Source organism: Cucurbitaria berberidis (genome assembly GCF_010015615.1).
Source record: "Cucurbitaria berberidis CBS 394.84 unplaced genomic scaffold K460scaffold_4, whole genome shotgun sequence".
NCBI classification, from domain to species: Eukaryota; Fungi; Ascomycota; class Dothideomycetes; order Pleosporales; family Cucurbitariaceae; genus Cucurbitaria; species Cucurbitaria berberidis.
Window position 1 is genome coordinate 3743160 of NW_024468938.1, and position 19856 is coordinate 3763015.

Genomic DNA, 19856 nt, shown 5'->3' on the forward strand with positions numbered 1-19856 from the left:
CAATCGCACGCCTTCCATTCCACAAACATCAGACTTGCGCAAGGCCGAAGCAGAAAGACTGCCAAACTGCAACAACAACAGGCGGTGAGGGCTGTTTTTTTTTTGCCTCCACAAAGCGGTAAGATAATTGGCAATTGTGACTAAACTTTCCCGCCGCCCCACTATCCGTCTGTACCCACGTGTATGGCCATCGTGGCTTTCCCAAAAGGGAAGAGGGGGAAGACCTCGTGTCCAGGTCACAAATACACATGGTTCTACGGACCTTACTTCGGCGGGAACAGCACCGGGCCCCAAATGCAGGGGAAATCTAGGTCAAGGTGACGCAGCAGCGACAAGTTGCTACAGGTACAAACCACCAAGCAACCCTAATCAAGTGATCGGCACTGTGCAAGTGCAGGGACCCCCCTATTTCAGTGGAGAAAGCGTGCGGTCTGGAGCGTTTGAAGGCCTGTCTCGAGCTTCCTACCCTACTGCGGGATTGTATTGAGTTTGGACTTGGCTCTTGTGGGGATAAAATCTGCATTTCTAGTCTTTTTCCCGGAAGATCGAAAGGAGCGTGGAGGATCGTTTTATGTGTGTGTATATTGGGTGACTTGGGTATATAGGGTGGGTTGGGTTCGTGTTTCTTATTTTCCTTTTCTGATCGCTTGTCGTTCGCTCTCGTTCACTTTTGTACATCCCATCTTCACATTCGCTTGCGCTTGGGATTATTATCACGATAGCTTTCTACGATTACTACGATTACGATTATAATAACGACTACCTACTACTGCTACTACTATAACGATACTATACTCTACTGTACTTGGTCAACCTGCGCAAAGAAAGACAGACAGCTATCAATCCATAATGCCACTTCTACGCACCCTCACCACCAAGATCAAAACCGTCATCTCACCCTCCGCCTCGCCTACTTCCTCGGCCGAATCTTCTCCGACGTCCCCACAAGTCTCGTCCTTTGAGGTGGTGAATGGCCGGAAAGAAGGAGCTATGGCTATCAAGCGGCCTGAAACGTACCCAAGATCAGATTCCTTCATGACAGACGCGTCCAACGCGTCCAGAGAGAATGTAGATTATGCGGAGAAGAAGCATAGGATGAGTCGGTTTAGGGAGGAGTTGGATGTTGGGTATGAGTGATTTGAGCATGCCAGCGAGCTGGTTAGGTATGTCTAATGCGCTCCTTCTCTCCCTGATACTCTACAAATGCTAATATGTCCGTAGCTCTTCACAAAATATGAGCTTACGCTCCTTCGGCTTGTACCTCTGCCTCCGCATCACCTTGCACCGGCGTCGCGGTTCCGCTCTTGGGCGGTCCACGGGGCGGCCCTCCAGCTTTCGGTGGTGGCGGTAGTACGCTGCCCTTCTTTGGCGCATAGTCCTCTTCCAGACTCTTCTGTTCGCCCTCCTTGAAGTAATCATCCAAGCCACCGCCCTTACTAGGACTTACCACCGGATGCGCTCGTCCCTTCCTCTTCGGCGGCGCGTTGCCTGGCGGAGGTGGGGACTTGGACGGCAGTGCCAAATTTGCTGGTACGAAAAGCTCTGGCGGTGCGCCGATTTGGGCAGGCGACAGGTTAGCAGAGGATGAGACAGGTCGCTTTTCATCGAAAGAAGTCGCCCCGTTGTCGGTGGAGAAGAGAGTTTCTCCCGGTGCTTGTGGTGGCTCATCAAGGGAAACGGGAATGCGATGTAGCGCACCGAAGCCGAGGACGCAGCCTAGTGCTCCCTCGCCGCCCCAGTTGCGCGATGGAGTGATGGTGACGGGTCGCGTGACGTTGTATTCGTGGTTGTACACGTACAGTCTCAGCGGGCGGTTTAGAAACTACATCTCGTCGCATCAATTTAAGCCCTTTTCAAAACCATAAAGAGAAAAAGGGATCGACGCACGTCTTCAACCAGCTCACCTAGCCCGGATTCGCCTCGAACAAGGCCTTCGGGACTCCCGATGACATAGTCACCGTACGGCAGTAGACCTGCTACGTCGGCCGGAGAGTTGGGAATCACGTCGAGGATGTGCCATACGTCTTCGGAGACGGAGAGTGGCGCCCATTGCAACGAGACGCCGAGAGTGGGCTTCTCGGCGGGGATGTTTAGATAGACCTCGCGGATTTTTTGGCCCTTGATATATGGTTAGCTTAAATAAGGGCATATGCCAGGCAGCATTCAAAAAATCTGGGTCTATTCAATAATTGCAAGCGTGACATTTTAACATGCGACCTGGTTAGGTTGTCCGAGACGCGAAGTCGCTCGAAAATAGAACTGACGTGACAAAAATCAATCAATCAGCATAACTTACCTTTGCACTAAACACCCCCAAGCTGATCGTGGTACCAGCAGAATTCCTAACCTCCGTTGCGAAGAGCGAGGGATCAGGGTTATCCTGCATCATCAGCAAGCATCCTAGATCCCATTACCACCAGCCCAATAAAGCGAAAACCTACAATAGTCCGCCCGTTAATCCCAATCACAAAATCAAACCACGGCTCCAGCGGCACCTCCTGATTCGCGTTCCTCAGCACCTGGAAGCCATACACGCCATTCGTAGTAGACTGTTGATCGTCCAAAGGCGCGGCGTCGAGCTTGGAGATGAAGCGATTCAAGACGCCAAACATGCTGCCGATGATGTGCGGGCTTTTGGGCGTCGAGGAGCGGTGTGACGGGTCTGGTGAAGTGGGCACACGGGTGTTGTTGTCGATCGAGGACAGGTGTTGAGGCTCGGTGGTTGTGGCCATAGCTTTGACGGGATCGGCGGAAGGCGCTAATGCGCGCGGCGGATGGAAGGTGTTGAAGCTGCGCACTTGCAGTGTAGGGCGAGAATCTATTTCTGATGCGAGCTTGAAATTCTCCGTCAAAGTAAGAGATTGGCGCTTTGAACAGATCTATACTCATTCCACGTTGCGTAGCCGAACAATTTGGTCAGGCAGTCGCGCTCGGCTTACGCTATACTCAAACTGGTTTGGCGCTATATAGATTTCAATGTTCCCTTCTATCAACTACGTCCTGTTGCTCGTTTCTCCCACCTCACCGTGAAAAGAGCTATTGAAAAATAAAAGACCAGAGAGGTCTTGAAACAGTTTAGACTTGGGAGAGGGCGCGAGAGCGTGCGGTGCTCTACCAACATGGATGAGAAACCGAACGAGAAAGGCATCAATCAGTGGATGCACGCCGACCAGTTCCCAGAACACCTAAAAAAGTAGACATGAAGCCCAGCTATCCTACACACACGCATATATATATATATATATATATATATAGTTCGAATGCTAATACAATCCCTGTAGATACTGGTTTCAGCGCTTCAAAATCTGGGAACAATACGACAAAGGCATATGGATGACCGAAGACGCCTGGTTCGGCGTAACTCCCGAACCCATCGCAAAGTCAGTCAGCTCATTCTGCCCACCCTCTCCAAACTCTCCGTCCGAGAAACTAACATTTTGTTTTCCCCCCCAAAAAGTAAAATCGCAGCTCACATAGCCGAGTCGGCACCCAAAGACAAAACCGTCATTGTCGACGCGTTCGCCGGCGTAGGCGGCAATGCCATCGCCCTCGCCCGCTCCGGCCGCTGGGAGCGTGTCTTCGCTATTGAAAAGGACGCCAAGACGATGAAATGCGCAAAGCACAATGCTGAAATCTACGGCGTGGCGAGCAAGATCTTTTGGCTGACGGGCGACTGCTTCGAGGCTATTAGTCGGTTTGCGGGACAGAAGAATGTGGTTATTTTCGCGAGTCCGCCGTGGGGAGGTCAGTATCCTTTTCCTCCTTTCTCATTGTTTGTATGTTGATTTTGGCGGTAGGAACCGAGTACGGCGCAGAAGACGTGTTCGATCTGACCAAGATGGAGCCGTATAATCTGGATACGCTGTACAAGAGCTTCTCGCGCGTTAGCAAGGATCTGGTCCTGTATCTTCCGCGCACTTCGGATCTGAACCAGATTGCGAGGTATTCACAGGAAGGGAAGAAGCTTGAGGTAGCTCATTATGCTATGATGGGCGCGAGCAAGGTATGCGGCCTTGAACATGAAGAAGAAGTTGAGCCAGATGCTGACGCGATTGTAGGCTCTTTGTGTATATTTTGGAGACTTTGATTTTGAGATGGCTGAGACAGAGGCGCTCGAGTAAAAGGATGAAGAACCTGCTTACATGTCTTATGAAAATAGGGAACAAGCTATGGACATGACTGATTAATTGGTTTAGATATGGCTTTCGTAGTCGTCTAATACCAACAACAAACTTTCTACTGTATGTTTCTAACAGTTGTTCGCCACGGAGTGTCAACATTGAGAAGAGGTTGTTGAGATGAGTATTGTATTTATTACTACTCTGGTATTCCAAGTCTATTCAGTATCTAGTCTATGTCATAATCATTCATGCATCAATACACATACACCTATTCGGTCTTAGCATTGGTCCTCGCCGCCGACTCACACACGGCCTTCAACGCAGCCGGCGCGTCATCCCATGGCATGACCAATTCGACAAACCTCATCTTCTTGGTCTCGCCGCTCGAGAACTCCTCATCCTTGAAGAGGTTCTCCACCTCCTCCTTGGTGCTGACCCTGTATGTCAACACACTGCCCTCTTCTGCGCCAAAGACCCTTGGCAGCTCCTTGTATTTCCACTCTGGGACGTCGTTGTACGGGTCCTCCATGCCGTGGATGAGGCGCTCGATTGTGTAGCCGTTGTTGCAGATGACGAAGATGATGGGGTTGAGCTTATTCCGCAGCATGGTCGAGACTTCTTGGGCGGTGAGCTGGAAGGAGCCGTCGCCTGTGAAGAGGATGGTGCGCTTGATGTCCAGTTCTTTGGCAGCGAGAGCAGCACCCTGGCAGGAGCCGGTGGCGTATCCGATGGAGCCCCAAAGGACTTGGGAAATGGCGTTCACGCCCGCGGGGAAGCGCGTCTCCCAGATACCAAAGTTGGAGGTGCCGGTCTCGGTAATGATGACGTCGTCCTTCTGGAGCCATTGGCCGAGGCGTGGCCAGAACCAGGCATGTGTGACTGTGGGCTCGGATGAGGAGACTTCTTGCTGGGGGATCTTGTTGCTGGGTTGAGGACCGGCCTCAATGTTCAGCCTTCCGAGCTTGGCTGTGACCTTGGCAAGAACACCGTTCATCCGCACACCAGGGTATTCTGAGTAACGAACCTTGACTCCATAGCTGTGGAAGTCGATGGTGTTCATCTGCGACATGCGAATTGTGAAGCCCGCGGTGTTGAAGTCAGACTTGATAGCACCGATGCTAATGACCAGGTCCGAAGACTCTACGCGCTCGCGAACTCCAGCGTTGCTGCCGTTGCCGGCATATACACCTCCATAGTTAGGGAGGGTCTCGTCTACGGCGCCTTTGCCCATGGGCGCAACAAAGGTTGGGATGCCCGACTTCTTGACCAAGTCATGCGTCTCCTTGAGTGCTCGGTGTCGGATCGCGCAGGCGTCGACCAGGATGACGGGGTTCTTTGCGGCTTGGAGGTACTTGAGCACGACATCGACGACGTAGTCTTCAGCTTCCTGATCGTTGGGCGCGTACTTCAAGTCCAGGGGGGTGTTCAGTCTGTTGCCGTCGATCTTCTTTTGCACCATGTCACTGGGGAGGGAAATGTAGACGGGCCTCGACTGCAGATAGCACTCGCGAATGGCGTTGTCGATCAGCGTCGCCGCTTCATGCTGATTGTTGAGCATGGAGACAGCACAGGAGATCTCCTCGGACATTCTTGAGAAGACTGTGAAGTCGCCATTTCCGAGTGTGTGATGGAGTAGGGCTCCGTTCTTCTGCGAGATGGTGGATGGGTATCCGACGATGTGGACGATGGGGACGTATTCGGAGTAGGCACCTGCAATGGCATTGACCGCAGAGAGCTCACCGACGCCAAAGGTGGTGACGAGGGCGGCGATGCCCTTGACGCGTGCGTAGCCATCAGCCGCGTAGCCTGTGCATGTGTGTTAGCGATTGGATGCCGGTAGCTGCCGCAAGCGAAGGCGGAAGCAAGGGTTCAATGGCTTCACGTACCAGCATTCAGCTCGTTGCAGTTGCCGACCCACTTCAAGCCCACCTTGGGGATGTAGTCCAAGGCGACGAGGTTGTAGTCTCCGGGCAGGCCGTGGATCGACTCGACGCCGACTTGTTTGAGTCGTCGGAAGAGATACTGGCAATCCGTGGTCAGCAGGAGTAGTAGTAGTGGTAGTGAGGTGTGTCAAGCGTACCTCAGCAATGTCGATTGGGTTCTCAATCTCCTGGGCGCGGAGATCCTGCTGTGCCATGATGATGATGTCAGGTTGGTAGGATGGTAGAGGGTTGGGTAGATGGTCAAGATGTGGTGTTTGGATGGGCGTGGTGGTTGCTGCTGGGCACGACTGGCTTTATGGGAGCAGGAGTAGGTTGTACTGTAATGTAGCTATGACCTCACTCCTCCGGTCTTAACCGGCGACGGTGTTGTTGAACAGCACCACAAGTAACACGACGCGCGCAGTTTTGGATGCATTCGTCGCATCTCGGTCAGCTCACATGGCGTGACCTTCAGGATCTGCGTGGTTATTTGATCCCGGCTCCATTTTTAACGGCTGGCTATCAGATCTAGGCGATGTACGAGTTGCGAGGGCGGGCTTGCTGCTTCAGTTTTTTTGCAGAATCTTCACCGAGTGTCCAGAGTCGCGAGACACGCGCAGCCGGGCGCAGGATGCCATCGAAAGACACGGGTTAGGAGAGGTGCATGTCTGGGAAAAAGTGGGCGTACGAGGGCAGAGTGGATGCCAGGCCGGGCCGACTGAGCGATGCCGCATCCATGCTCTGCTACGGTGCTATCTACTATCCTGTTGCCCTGTTGTATCGCCTGCGAGTTGGTCGTCCACGGCCGCAGTCATGGATCGATGGATGGTCTTGCGAAACGGACCTCATGGACACGCGACTTTTGGGAATTCGGCTGAGGCCATCTCCGCAGCATAGGAGAGAGAGAGAGAGAGAAGTCTTCCAGGGGTTTGCCTGTTTCTTACTATATATCGACCACGACACCACAGAAAGAAAAACTAACTTGATACCCATTGCCCAGTGGAGGCACGCAGGCAAGATTTGGTGGCTCATCATCATCGATCAGCACCTTGTCCGCTGCTGTCTCAGCGCTGACCCCTCCCCTCCCCTCCCATCCCATCCCATCATATCTCCTCCCCTCCCCTGCGCATGAGCTGGCAAAGAGTACAGCAGTGCCAGAGACTCATCAACCTCCACGGCTGGCGGCGCTTCCATATCCATATCCATATCCATATCCATGTCCATGTCCATGTCCATGTCGGCTGCTGGTGTGCTGCGGGTGCGTCCGACAAATCACCCTCCCTCCCTCCCTCACCCATGGTCCGTGCCCACCTCCACCACCACCCTCTCAGCCAGCCCGCATTGCCCGCGCGCACTCCATCTCCGCCCCGTCACTGACCTGTCGCCTCCCTCGTGTGCTATCTGCTCATCGCTTGCCTTGCCTTTGCCTTTGCTGAATTGTTCCGCCCGTGTACCTGCGTTGCGTCTTTGTTGCGACGGGGCCAAGCATCGCCATACCTCGAAGCGCCCACTCTAAGCGCAGGCGCCGCGCTTCTCTGATCTGATCTAATCTGACCTCTCTTGACCTGGACCTGTCTTCGAGACAGAGCCATCGACACCGTCTCCTCGACAGTCTCATTGTTCCTTGTAGTCCGCCGTTGCAACTGTTTCCGCCTAGTGCAGTTGCCCGCTAGCACCCGCGTCTACCTCCGCCCGCACCCAACGTCCGTCGCCAACGCCATACGAGACTGGGCCGAGCAAAAGGAGCCCAAGACGTCTCGCGAATTGAGCGCGGCGACTCAGGCCTGTGGACAACACCTCAGCTCTAGCGTCATGTCGTCATGAGCGCGCTGTGTCCTGACCCCAATCGAATCGAGGACCTCTCTCACCCTCGATTGTCGAGTAGACATGCCCACAGAGCCCAGGCAGCGGTCCTCGTCCAACATTTCAAACCCATCAGATCGCCCAAGTCGTCGCGGTCCCCCAGCGCCCCTATCGACTGCTCGTCCGAACCACAACCCGCCGAGCCATCTTCTCCTACCTGAGAATCCCACTGTCGCCTCTCCCCCCTCGTCCCTCCTCACGCCTGCAGGCAACTTGAGCTCGCCATATCCTTTGCTGTCGCCGGGAGGCGGTGCCCAGTCTACCAGTCCGCGCGGAAGAGCGCATACCGTAACAGACCCACAGGCCGTACAAAGACAGCAGAGCTACCTCCAGCGTCCAGCCATGCATCAGTACATTCCGCCTCCTCCGCCGCAGCCCTCGTCGACTCCCTCGGGCCATATCGCCCTTCCCCCTCCACCTCCAAGACCCTCGGGCTACAACAATCTCGGCGGCATCAACATCCCACCTCCTCCGCACTCGAACAACTGGGGGCCGCCGAGACAGCAGTATCCGCAACAAGGCTACGACCCCAGCCTGTACCGCAATTACCATGGCGGCAATCTTCCGCCTCCCCCCGGGCCTCCACCCCCGCAGCAGCAGGAAGCTCCCTTGACTTCGGCCACATACATACCCGGAGGAGAATCGTTTGGGCCGGGCGTTGGCATTCCCCCGCTGCATACCTCAAGACAGTACGCGGAGCCAAGCTTTTATAGGGATGACAACTACCCGGCGAATAATGATGGCTCAGCGCAAGGCTTCTCTACACTTCATGATAGCGTGCAGAATGTGCAGTATGGTGCCAACGCAGGATTCAATGTCCCTCCGACACCCAGTAGTCGCAATCACCTAAACATACCAACCGAAAGAACCCAAGGCTATGACTCGCCCGGGCCGCCTACAGCCACCATGCAGAACCCCATGCTGCAGCACCAGAGTAGCGTCTACCACCGCCCTGATAGTAACGGCACAACCCCGATATCACCCCACGATGCATCCGCACAATGGCCCGCCGAACGCGTACAGCACTGGCTGGCAAGTAATGGCTTCTCAAGCGATTGGCAACAGACGTTCAAAACTTTGGGCTTGGAGGGGTCAAGGTTCCTCGACATTGGCCGCGGCCATGGGAGCAAGGGTAATGTGGCTATGATGCATCAGGTCATCTTTCCACAACTGGCAAAACAGTGCACTGCAAGCGGGACCGGTTGGGACCAGAACAGAGAAAGAGACGAGGGTCGCAAACTCCGCAGACTTGTTCGATCCATTGTCGAGACGGGTATTCCAGGCAACGCTCGAGCACCGCAACGATCCGATACTGGGTTAACCCTGGGTAGCGCTGGGACAGAAGGCACCGTCGAGAATTCACCCTATATGAGCACCCGCATGGATTTTGGTTCGACGCCAACCACCGCTGGAAACGGCGAGGAGAGCCCTGGACGCCAGCTGCTCGTCCAATCGCCTGGTGCAGGTGCGAGTTCAAATTTGCCTAGGCGCATATCGACACAGCGAAATTTCACGGTTCCTGGTCTTGGTCCGACCCCTGATTTCTCAGAAGGTCCTGCACGTAGCGCTTATTCCAAGGAGGTATTGCGAGATTTGGAGCCTAGGTCCAAGAAACACAGTCCGAGCACCTCTGGTGATTTTGGACCGTCGTCGCTGGCTGCTGGAAGCTTTCGACAGGCAAGCCCGCAGCACAGCCCAGCGCTTCCGCCGGCTCGTCTAGCTACGAATGGCGGGCAGCTCAGCGCAGGTCTGAGCAATTCGGCGTCGCGTTACTATACACACAATCGTGGTAACAGTTCCGAGTCCAACCTGTCTACTTTTGCGAATACTGGCTCAGGACCACCCTCTGGGAAATCCTTTGAAGGTCGATCTGAGAGTCGCAACGAGAACAGGAAGAATGGTCACGAAGGCTCAAGACCTGGCACAGGGATGGCGCGATACGACACAGGAGACGTCCCATTGAGCGCCAAAGATCATCACAAGGGCTTCTTCAACAAGATCATGGGTAGGGAGAGGAAGAAGGATAGTCATCCGTCGCCTGATGATACCAGCCTAGACTCACCCACCAGTCCAGCAAGTCATCGCCACCATGCTAATGGAGCTATATTTGGAAAGTCTGGCATGAACTCGAGTGAAACCTCATTGAACGAGCGACCGCCTTCGGGACGATCTGCGCAAGCGGACTTGGAGAATCGAGCGGCCGGTCGCGGACAAGGTTCCAAAGGGGATGACCGCAAATTTGCGTTTGTGACGCCGGATGGTTGGAACTATCGTCTGATTGATGTGACGAATGTAGACTCGGCAGCCACCTTGCGAGCTGTATGTTGCGAGGAATTAAGCCAAGGTCTAAGCTTGATCCCCGGCGTGGAGCTGCACCTCACTTTACCCGGCCAATATGACCATGAAGAACCCCTCTCTGACTCCAAACTGCTCAAAGCTCGATCCCACCTGGGTAACCGACACGGAGAGCTCAAGATCTTCGTCAAGATTCCTCAAGAGGGGACAACTGCCACTTCTGCCGGACTAGGTGTCTCGCTTCCGCAAACAGTCGGCAAGGGCTTCGACGAGTCTACATATACCCGTCTGAATGCTGACTCCCAGTTGGACTCTCCTGGTGGGAAGTCTGGCGAGTCTACACTAGTTCCTGACAAGAGCGCAGCTTTACGCGAAATGGCCAAGAAGAACGAAGTGACACCTGATGCTGTGGCAGATCGACTACATGGTGTTAACAGGTCTGCAGAGCCATCGTGGGGTACAGGCGATGAGATGCCAGAGCAGGAACGCCGCAGACTACTGGAAATTGCTGCGGAAGAACACCGGAAGGAGAATAAGCGGAAACATGACGAATATGTGAAGGGCCGCATGCACAGAATCCAAGGACATAGTCCCGATTTGAACTCCGCATCAAGCGACAGTGTTGGCTTCCGAAGTAAGCATACGGTCGATTTTGACAAGCCACGTAGGTCTCCATATGAAGATGTTAAGCGGCCATTTGAAGACGCCGAGGAGCGGAAGAGCAAGCAACTAGTGCCTCAGAGAGCGCCACCGCCTGTTCCAGCTGACACGAGTACTCTACTCAAAGCCAACTCCCTATCCAGGGCTAAGAATCGAGGATCGTGGCCGGAAGGCGATGATGCCCCAGTCAAGCGACGATCAACCGAGTCGCCATCAGACAAGCGCAAGGCGATCCCACAGGGCCCAAGCGGATTGTCTGGTATCGCCGCTGCTATCATTGGAGCTGGTATGGCCGGAGGCTCAATAGGGGCAGCAACCAAAGCCCCTCCAAAGCCTCCTCCAAAAGATAGTGTGTCGCCCGAGAGTCAGCGCCCCTCCGCGACAGTACTCCGGGACAACGGATTTGGAGCTAGGACCGGCTCTGGTAGGAATAGTCCAGGTTCGTCACCTCGTAGCCCCGGCGAGTTTACAATGAGCAAGGGTGATGTGCCATTCAGAATACCTGACTATGTCGAAGATCTATTAAACGATATGGCACCTGAGAAGCCGAACCTCTCTCTTGAGATGCCGACTCCTAAGAATCCCGCAGTATCGAAGCTGAGGGAGGAGCGGTCCAAGTCGCCGGACCTAAGTCCTCATTCAGCGCAACCTCCTGCCACTATGCTAAGCAGAGAGTCGTCTAGGGCATCGGTATGGGGTCCAACGCATGTCTTTGAAGAAGCCCATGTTTCCTTCATTTCCAAGTCGCCCAACCTAGATCCGGTGGATTCATCTGATGATGATTCCGACGACGGACTGTTCGCCGCACCGCTAGCACGCGCTGGCCCACCTACTCCCGTGAAGAACGCACCGATTGCACGAAGCAATTCGCGCAGTCAAAGGCCCAATCTCACGCTCAAAACACAGCGGTCCAGGGTGGAGCTGAACAAGGTCGCAGAAAAGTCAGCGGAGCCTAGTGCAACTGGTGATCGCGATTCCCAGCCAAGCGATTTCCCCCCTGAATCGGCAGCCTCTGCAACCTGGACTGACTCTCCAGATGAGTCGAACAAGTTCTCGCGCCGCGAATCGTTCGCTAGCGATGTTTGGGCCAACCGTCCGCCTGCTGAGCAACTTGTGGATCATCTCGACGAGCTCTTCCCCAACGTCAACCTTGACCAGCCGATGCTCGAAGAAGAGGAGGCAGATGCGTCTAATAATGCAGCGGGTGAGAATCGCGCTACAGCAGCTGCCTTCAACGAAGGTGTAGCTCCAAGCCAGCCCCTCACCCGAGGCAAGGCTGGCTTGCAGTCTATTGCCCAACGCAACATGAGGAAGTCGGGCGTTGGTCTTGGGCGCACAAAGTCTATCCGTGAAGTCGTCAAGTCACAATATAAGCCCCTCGAGAAGAGGCCTCTTCCAGGCCAGGTGCCTGCCGGCGCAGGACCATCGCGGGTTGCTACACTTCGTGGCGGTGGTGATATTGTGAGGAGGAAGTCGACCAAGATGTTTCACGCCAGGATCGAGCAAGTTAAGCCACCACGGGGCTCACGACTCATACAGCTTGAGACCATACCTCAAGATCACCTTCCTCTACCGTCACGCCAACCGACGTTCAAATGGATGAAGGGTCAACTCATCGGCAAAGGAACATTCGGCCGCGTCTACTTGGGTATGAACATCACAACCGGAGAGCTCATTGCCGTGAAACAAGTCGAGGTCAACGCCAAAGCGGCTGGCTCCGACAAAGACAAGATCAAGGAGCTAGTGAAGAGTTTGGACCAAGAGATTGACACGATGCAGCATCTCGACCATCCCAACATTGTGCAATATCTGGGTTGCGAGCGCAAAGAATACTCGATTTCGATCTTCTTGGAGTACATCAGCGGTGGCAGTGTGGGCAGTTGTATTCGCAAGCACGGCAAATTTGAAGAATCCGTCGTCTCGTCGCTGACGCGGCAAACCCTGCTCGGCCTCTCGTACCTCCACCGCGAAGGCATCCTACACCGCGACCTGAAAGCGGACAATATCCTGCTCGATCTCGACGGCACGTGCAAAATCTCCGACTTTGGCATCTCCAAGAAGTCGGACGACATCTACGGCAACGACGTAACAAACAGCATGCAAGGCTCGGTATTCTGGATGGCTCCGGAAGTCATCCGTTCGCAGGGCCAAGGGTACAGCGCCAAGGTAGACATTTGGTCCCTCGGCTGCGTGGTGCTCGAAATGTTTGCGGGCAAGCGGCCGTGGAGCAAGGAGGAGGCCATTGGCGCCATTTACAAGCTCGGCTCCCTCAATCAAGCGCCGCCTATTCCCGAGGACGTGTCTAGGGTGATTGGAGTCGAGGGCCTTAGTTTCATGTACGATTGCTTCACGATTGATCCGACGGAACGCCCCACGGCCGAGACCTTGCTACGTGCGCCGTTTTGCTTTAGCGATCCGAACTATAATTTCTTGGATACCGAGTTGTATGCCAAGATTCGGGGCGCTTTTCAGTAGTGGTTTTAGCCTTTCTTGGGTGGTTGTGTTTTCTATTCTGTTTTCTATTCTTTTCTTTTGTGAGTTGAGTGAATGAGTGAGTGAGTGAGTGAGTGAGCGAGTTCTACGTATAAAGAGGTCATATACCCAGTTTTTCCACGCCAATCACAGCGACGCCTTTTCTATCTTACGGCTGCACAGAGAGGGATTAAGTAGTTTATATCGAATGATACCATTTGCATTTGCAGTTTCTTCTTCTGACTGTGTTTAGTTTTGTTTGGGTGTGCTCTGTACTGAATTGGAGAGAGAGGAGGAATGAGAAGGGTGAATTAAAGAGGAGGAATGAGGGCTGCCGCGTGCGATTGGGTTGTCGCTGTGCTGGTGAGTAGTGAGTGATTTGATGTTTCATCGATGACGAAATAGGCAGTCGACGACGTTGTGCAGGATTCTTTTCTGCAAGATGAGTTGTGGTTCTTTGCTCGTATATAGCACGAGCTAGAGGAAGACCCAAGACATATCATTGCTTATGCATACTATGAATAGCAGGACAAGACGCGTATGCGTAGATCGTCGTCGTCTGGCTGTACCGTATCACGTTACTGGCGTGGTGTGCCTGCCCCTGACGGCGTAAGGCTGTAGTGGAGTTCACGCCACCAATAGTCGCACGACAACGGGGATGCGCGCGACTGCACTTGACCGTGCAGCCAATACTACTGCTGATGAGGAGAAGGGACGAAGAATCAAATAGGCAGGTTGTGTAGGACAGAGAGATGGCGTGAGGTAGGTGAGCTGAAGGAGAGGCATGTGAGCGTTGTATAGGTTGGCTGCGATGTAGCGTTCATGGCGAATCGGATACGAGATGGACAGCGTGCCCAGATACGAGGGACGGCTCGGCGCTATGGATGGTTCTCTGCAATGGGCGGGCGGCACGAAATTTGAGTGTCGTTCCTCTCGTGTCATGGCGCAGGCTACTATGAAGGCTACGGTTAGGCCATAAGCATGATAGTTGGTAAGAGTATAGGCCAGGCATGTCATCCCGAGCGTACCGAACAAAGTCTGTAGGTACACGGTACTGCCGAGTTAGATGCGCAAGCTGTTGGGAAAAAGGTATGGATCGAGCAACATTGCAACCCACAAAAGAGTGGAAAGGGTTGACGTCAACTCAAGCACTGCCGCCATGGGCCGACTGGGCGGATGATTAGAGGGACTCGCGATTGAGATGAAACAGCGACGTGCAAAAGAGAGGGAAAAAAAAAAGAATGGGGCGAGAAACGTTGATTCAGGTGTCCCGAGCTTTGGGTTGGTGAAACACGGCGGCGTTGTGGTGGTGCATAAGGTTGGATCTGGTCGACAAGCGAGGAGCCGAGGAAGGAAGTTGCAGACGGGGGTGGGCGCCTGCCTGTTTGGTCCGGAAAACCAAGCGGTCCATGTGCGGGTGGAGACGAAGATGCCTTCCTTACATGGACAGCGAGCGGCACTGCAAGATGAGGATGCGACAGTCGCTTTTGCAATGCGTACGCCTCCCTTGCGTGTTGTTGCTGTTGTTGTTGGTGGTGGTGGTGAGCAGAGTGGATGGACACAATTAGACTGTCAGACTGGACTGGACTGGACCGTATAGGGGAGGGAGCTGACTGTGAATAATAGTTCCTTCAGCGGGGATGAATGGCATGGCTGAATGAATGCTAACTGCTTGTGGTAGACAGGTCTTCCACTCCACCTGCTATGCCACGTTCCTGTCTCTCTCTCTATCTCCATCTCTGTCTCACGGTCCTGTCGTTATCTTCTCTGGTCCATTCGAGTCGAATAGGTTGCACAATTACACGGGCACGGTGGGGCTTTATCTCCAGCGTACGACACAGGACCTCAGGACCCTGGCGCGACAATGGCATGGCTGCTCTGGTCTGGCTGGTCGGCTCCAAACCATGGGCCTGCAATGCCCCCATTTGCCGCGAGGCGTCCTGTCTGCTTGAGGGCAAGTCAGGGGCAACCTCCCGCAGATCTTTGGTGGGCCCCTGGTGGAGGCTCGTTTCGGCATCGTCAGGGGGCGCTCTTCAATTCCCCACAACACTCCCCCCCTCCAGCGAATCAACACCACCACACGTCCCCGACACTGCCACCACAGCGATGCGCCCACCTGTCCACCGCTACCGCTTCTACCGCCTCGTGTCCAAATGGGTGACGACCGCGACCCGCCCAGTCCCTCTTGAGCATAGGCTTGGAACCGCATGCTTCGATATATGACCCTGCCAACTGCCCGCCCCTGCCCTTGTACGCCAACCCTCTGATTCCTCCCTCGTCCACGAGAGGTTTCTAGACACCGCCTTTTTCTCTTTTAGACCTGTGGAACTCTCCAAGGTCGTTACGCTCATTTACAAACGCATCGCTCTTGACATTCCTTTCGTCTCGGCGCCTCGTCTCCGAGTCGCTTTCTGTTCTGCTTCCCTGGCTTAGGCCCTCTTGGTCTTTTTTCGAAGAATACTCTAGCAGCATTCGACAACATGGCAAACTTCAGCAAGCCCCAGAGCATGATGACCATGCTCGTCGCCCTGTTCGCCCTCCTCCAGTTCACCGTTGCCTTCCAGCACGGCGCCCACCACCACGCACATCGCCGCGGAAATGATGCCATCAAGATGCAAATCGAAGAGGTCGCTGATGCGCTTGAGAAGCGCCAGTCTGATGGCTTCACTGCCATCACCGGTGTCTGCACCGCGGGCACTCGCTCAAACGGTGCTTGCAATGGCATCAACTCGGCCCCCCGCCTGGAGATTCGCCAGCTGAGGAACAACCAAGACCAGTGGAACCTGTATCTCCTGGGCATGGAGAGGTTCCAGGCCAAGGACAAGAACGACAGGCTGTCGTACTACCAGGTTGCCGGTATCCACGGTCGTCCCTTCCAGACATGGAACAACTTCCCCACTCCTCTTGTCAACCAGGCTGGTTTCTGCCCCCATGCTCAGACTCTCTTCGGATCCTGGCACAGGCCCTATCTTGCCATTTACGAGGTATGCGAGAATGCCCACTTGTTACACGACGCATGCTGACAATTTCTTTAGCAAGCTTTGTACCAGAGCATTCAGGAGGTCATCGACGACTTCCCCTCTGACGAGCAGGACCGCTTGAGGGACGCTGCGTCCACTCTTCGTATGCCTTACTGGGATTGGGCCATGGACCCCGGTCAGAACCAGCCCGTTGTTCCTGCCCTGATGCGCGACCAGCAGGTCACCGTGAACAAGCCCGAAGGCCGTGTCACGATCCGCAACCCGCTCTACTCCTACAGCTTCGGCGACTCTCTTCCCGATGAGATCGGTGGAGGCCCATGGAACAGCTGGCCCATTACTCTCCGCCGCCCGGTCGGCAACCCCACTCGCAGCAACAACAACGAATTGAGCGCTCGCTTCAATGCCCAGCGTGTCTCTCTCCGTGACCGTGTCTTCGCTCTCTTCTCCAGCAAGCAGTCCTGGGGCGAGGCCAGCACTTCGCAAATCGGTGTCCGAACTGACCTGTCTTCGAGCGACAGCTTCGAATCCGTCCACGACGCTGTCCACAACACGGCTGGTGGTGAATCCGGTGGCCACATGTACTACCTCGATATCTCATCCTTCGACCCCCTCTTCTGGCTTCACCACACCAACATTGACCGTCTGCTTGCCATGTACCAGCTGATCGTGCCCAACACCTGGGTCGCCAACGGCAACATCAACCATCCCATGGCTCAGTGGAACCAGGGCGAGGCCAAGAACGGCAACACACCCCTGAAGCCCTTCACCAAGGACACCGCCGGCAACTACTTCACCAGCAACGATATCCGTGAGACCCGCGTTCTTGGGTACCATTACCCGGAGACCAGCGACCGCTCCTACTCCCAGGTCGCTCGCGCCGTCACCAACCTCTATGGCGGTGGTGCCAGGACTCTGAGCAAGCGTTCGACGGACGAACAGACTGGCCAGTACCTAGGTCGCCCGCTCAAGGAGGGTGACTACCACACTGTCGTCGAGATCATCGCCAACAAGTACTCTTCCGGCTCCTACAACATCCACTGCTTCGTCGGTCAGCCAGGCGGCAACTCCACCCAAGGCAACAGCACTGCTCCCTACCCGGTTTCAAACTCCACTGCTCCCTACAGCAACAGCACCGGTGAGGCCGACTACGACCCGTCCACCGACTACACTCAGCAGTCCAACTACGTCGGTTCCTATGGTGTCCTCGGTGGAATGAAGCCCAACAGCCACAACTCCACCTATCCTGTCATGACCACTGGTACTCTCCCTCTTACCTCCTGCCTCCAGGGCAAGGAATTCTACGGCGAGCTCAAGTCGCTTAAGCCCGAGGATGTCGAGTCCTACCTCGCAGAGCATCTGCACTACAAGGTCGTTGGCGTCGACGGCGAGATCAACGCCGATGACATCCCCGATCTCCATATCTCCGTCAAGTGCACCAAGGTCAAGCCTGCCGCCAACGACGGTGAGCTTCCTGATCTCAGCGCGCCGTACCAGAAGCTTCCCGAGGCTACCAAGAACAAGCCCGCCGGCAAGCCCTTCACCTACAAGCCCACTCCCATCGACATTCCCCTGCCCGAGGGCCCCGAGTACCAGGAGTCTGGCAACGGCAATGGCAAGCCGCCCGGTTACCCATCCACTGGCGTCTTCCCCTACCCCACCCTTCCATGGGAGGAGCAGGGTTACTGCGCCACCAAGCAGACGGTCGAGTACGTTGACGAGAAGGGCAACCTCCTGTATGCTGAGAAGTATTAAGAGGCTCGGTAGTGAATGAGGAAGCGGAGAAGGGAAGGATAGCATGAGTTCGGGGCTGTGCATGTATGCATCTTTCTTTACATAATACTTTCGCAATGTACATTGGCATGAGCTTGTTTGACAAAAATCATGGGATACCCCAGGGGCACCTCGCCCCGCAACGTTTGAGGGCGTTATGACCGATTATTTATTTTGTAATCTGACGTTTTTTACCTACTGATTTACCATCATCGTGTCTCGCTCACATCCTGTGCTAAGTTTAGGTTCAAGGAAAGTCAAAAACGTCTCATAAGCGTTACTACAGGATTTAGTTACGATTTCGGAGCAAACATCCCAGCCGTGCGCGCATTGCCGACTAACAACCTCGATAATTCATTACATCGCAAAAAGGTAGATGAAAGCTTACACAGTCTTGCTATAGCGGTACAATGCTGACAGCCAGATTTAGACGGGCCGTACTCTAACTTCTTAGGCCAGCAACGCCATGTCTTGGACAACGTCATTGATATCCTGAAAACAGACGTGAAGCGAACAAGAAGACCTGCGCAAGAGCCTTATTTACACCCCCGACTGCTGCGGAGTAATAGAGAAAACACTATTCTCACCACAATCAAATATGTTTGGTAGATCCATTCTGAGTTTTGGCGCGTTGCTCGCCGCCGTCGTTGCGCAGACTGCACCTGGATTCCCAATCAAAGCGTCGGAAGAACTAAGCGTTAACTATGGCACGAACACGATATCTCCGCCGGGCGAGCGCGTTCCTCGTAACGGTATGTTCATGTATTCCTTCTTTCTCTAGCCTCACATGCGACGTTGTTCCTTCAGATGAAGAAGAAGCAATACCACATCTACGAGCCAACCCTCTAACCTCCATAGACACCGCCCTGCCTCCCAGTAACATCACCATCCCAACATGGCCAACCAGGGCGAACAGGACCCAGCTCGCGGTCCTCCTCCTAGTAAGCCCAAGACTCATTTAATACAAAAGTAAAATCGTAGACGATATAAAAACTAACATCCCGCCCTCCCCAAAGGTTGACCTGGACGTCCCCCGCAACAACACACGCGTCCAACTCCTCCACTGGCTCGCAACAAACATCTCCATCCCCGCCGCGCTGGCCCCTCCAGGCCGCCAACTGCAACTCAGCCTCGCCTCCAACGACACAAACCCAGACGCAGTGCCGTACCTCCAGCCCTCGCCGCCGCCCGGCGACGTGCCGCACAGCTACACGTTCGTCCTGTTCGCGCAGCCAGCTGATTTCGCTCTTCCGGTGCAGTACGCGAATCTCACGGGGAACCGCGTGGGGTTCAACACCAGCCAGTTTGTAACGGATACGCGGCTCGGCTCGGCGGTGGCGGCGAATTGGTTTACCGTGCAGAATCTCACGGGGACGCCTACGATGACTTTCCCCCCTGCGAGGGCGACGGAGACCAAGGTCGGGCCGGGGAATGAGGAGCCTTCTGGTGTGCCGAGTCCTGGTGCGGGTGTGGCTTTGAGGGGTGGAGGGACGGCGGCGGTGTGGGCTGGGGTTGTGACTGCGTTGTTTGCTGGGGTGGCGGCTTTTGGGTTGTAGAAGCGTTGGTATAGCAAGTGTAAAACTAACGACGGCGATGGGCTGAGTAATTCAACCTTCTGTGCTCTCAAGCAAAGTGTAAAGCGACTTCCTATATTGTTCTGAAAAACAAAGTCTTTCGAGATGTTTATTATCGAGGTACACAATCACTTTAGTGCATACTTGATATGCATAGACGAAGAAATGAAGGATATAGAGGCGTTGTAGGATGAGGAG

The 19856-nt window shown here is 54.6% G+C and overlaps 9 protein-coding genes across 9 annotated transcripts; 6 read left to right on the forward strand and 3 right to left on the reverse strand.

The window, feature by feature from the left end:
• Positions 1-752: 752 nt before the first annotated feature.
• K460DRAFT_368927 (uncharacterized protein) lies at positions 753-1334 on the forward strand. Its single transcript, XM_040933869.1, has one exon. The coding sequence runs from the start codon at positions 850-852 to the stop codon at positions 1135-1137; it is 288 nt and encodes a 95-aa protein (XP_040786621.1). The 5' UTR covers positions 753-849; the 3' UTR covers positions 1138-1334.
• Positions 1335-1805: 471 nt separating this feature from the next.
• On the reverse strand, positions 1806-2685 carry K460DRAFT_368929 (uncharacterized protein). The gene is made up of 3 exons (XM_040933870.1): positions 2442-2685; positions 2297-2380; positions 1806-2118 (listed from the first exon to the last, which is right to left on the reverse strand). The coding sequence occupies exons 1-3, from the start codon at positions 2610-2612 to the stop codon at positions 1843-1845; spliced, it is 531 nt and encodes a 176-aa protein (XP_040786622.1). The 5' UTR covers positions 2613-2685; the 3' UTR covers positions 1806-1842.
• Positions 2686-3119: 434 nt separating this feature from the next.
• K460DRAFT_290732 (S-adenosyl-L-methionine-dependent methyltransferase) lies at positions 3120-4121 on the forward strand (the record flags this gene model as incomplete). Its single annotated transcript, XM_040929225.1, has 5 exons — positions 3120-3193; positions 3282-3380; positions 3458-3744; positions 3798-4003; positions 4059-4121. 5 exons carry the CDS (start codon positions 3120-3122, stop codon positions 4119-4121), a joined length of 729 nt encoding a protein of 242 aa, XP_040786623.1.
• Positions 4122-4389: 268 nt separating this feature from the next.
• On the reverse strand, positions 4390-6258 carry K460DRAFT_289342 (pyruvate decarboxylase; the record flags this gene model as incomplete). The annotated part of the gene is made up of 3 exons (XM_040929114.1): positions 4390-5927; positions 6008-6143; positions 6202-6258. The coding sequence occupies 3 exons, from the start codon at positions 6256-6258 to the stop codon at positions 4390-4392; spliced, it is 1731 nt and encodes a 576-aa protein (XP_040786624.1).
• Positions 6259-11385: 5127 nt separating this feature from the next.
• On the forward strand, positions 11386-13560 carry K460DRAFT_368933 (Pkinase-domain-containing protein). Its single transcript, XM_040933871.1, has one exon. It carries the CDS (start codon positions 11393-11395, stop codon positions 13334-13336), a length of 1944 nt encoding a protein of 647 aa, XP_040786625.1. The 5' UTR covers positions 11386-11392; the 3' UTR covers positions 13337-13560.
• Positions 13561-13924: 364 nt separating this feature from the next.
• Positions 13925-14693, reverse strand: K460DRAFT_156921 (uncharacterized protein). Its single transcript, XM_040926853.1, has one exon. The coding sequence runs from the start codon at positions 14348-14350 to the stop codon at positions 13961-13963; it is 390 nt and encodes a 129-aa protein (XP_040786626.1). The 5' UTR covers positions 14351-14693; the 3' UTR covers positions 13925-13960.
• K460DRAFT_156900 (uncharacterized protein) lies at positions 14692-15685 on the forward strand. The gene has a single exon (XM_040926851.1). The coding sequence runs from the start codon at positions 15038-15040 to the stop codon at positions 15554-15556; it is 519 nt and encodes a 172-aa protein (XP_040786627.1). The 5' UTR covers positions 14692-15037; the 3' UTR covers positions 15557-15685.
• Positions 15686-18345, forward strand: K460DRAFT_156986 (Di-copper centre-containing protein). Its single transcript, XM_040926854.1, has 2 exons — positions 15686-16317; positions 16369-18345. Exons 1-2 carry the CDS (start codon positions 15814-15816, stop codon positions 18064-18066), a joined length of 2202 nt encoding a protein of 733 aa, XP_040786628.1. The 5' UTR covers positions 15686-15813; the 3' UTR covers positions 18067-18345.
• K460DRAFT_156902 (PEBP-like protein) lies at positions 18304-19824 on the forward strand. Its single transcript, XM_040926852.1, has 4 exons — positions 18304-18456; positions 18515-18836; positions 18943-19025; positions 19101-19824. The coding sequence occupies exons 2-4, from the start codon at positions 18683-18685 to the stop codon at positions 19638-19640; spliced, it is 777 nt and encodes a 258-aa protein (XP_040786629.1). The 5' UTR covers positions 18304-18456; positions 18515-18682; the 3' UTR covers positions 19641-19824.
• The last annotated feature ends 32 nt before the right edge of the window (positions 19825-19856 follow it).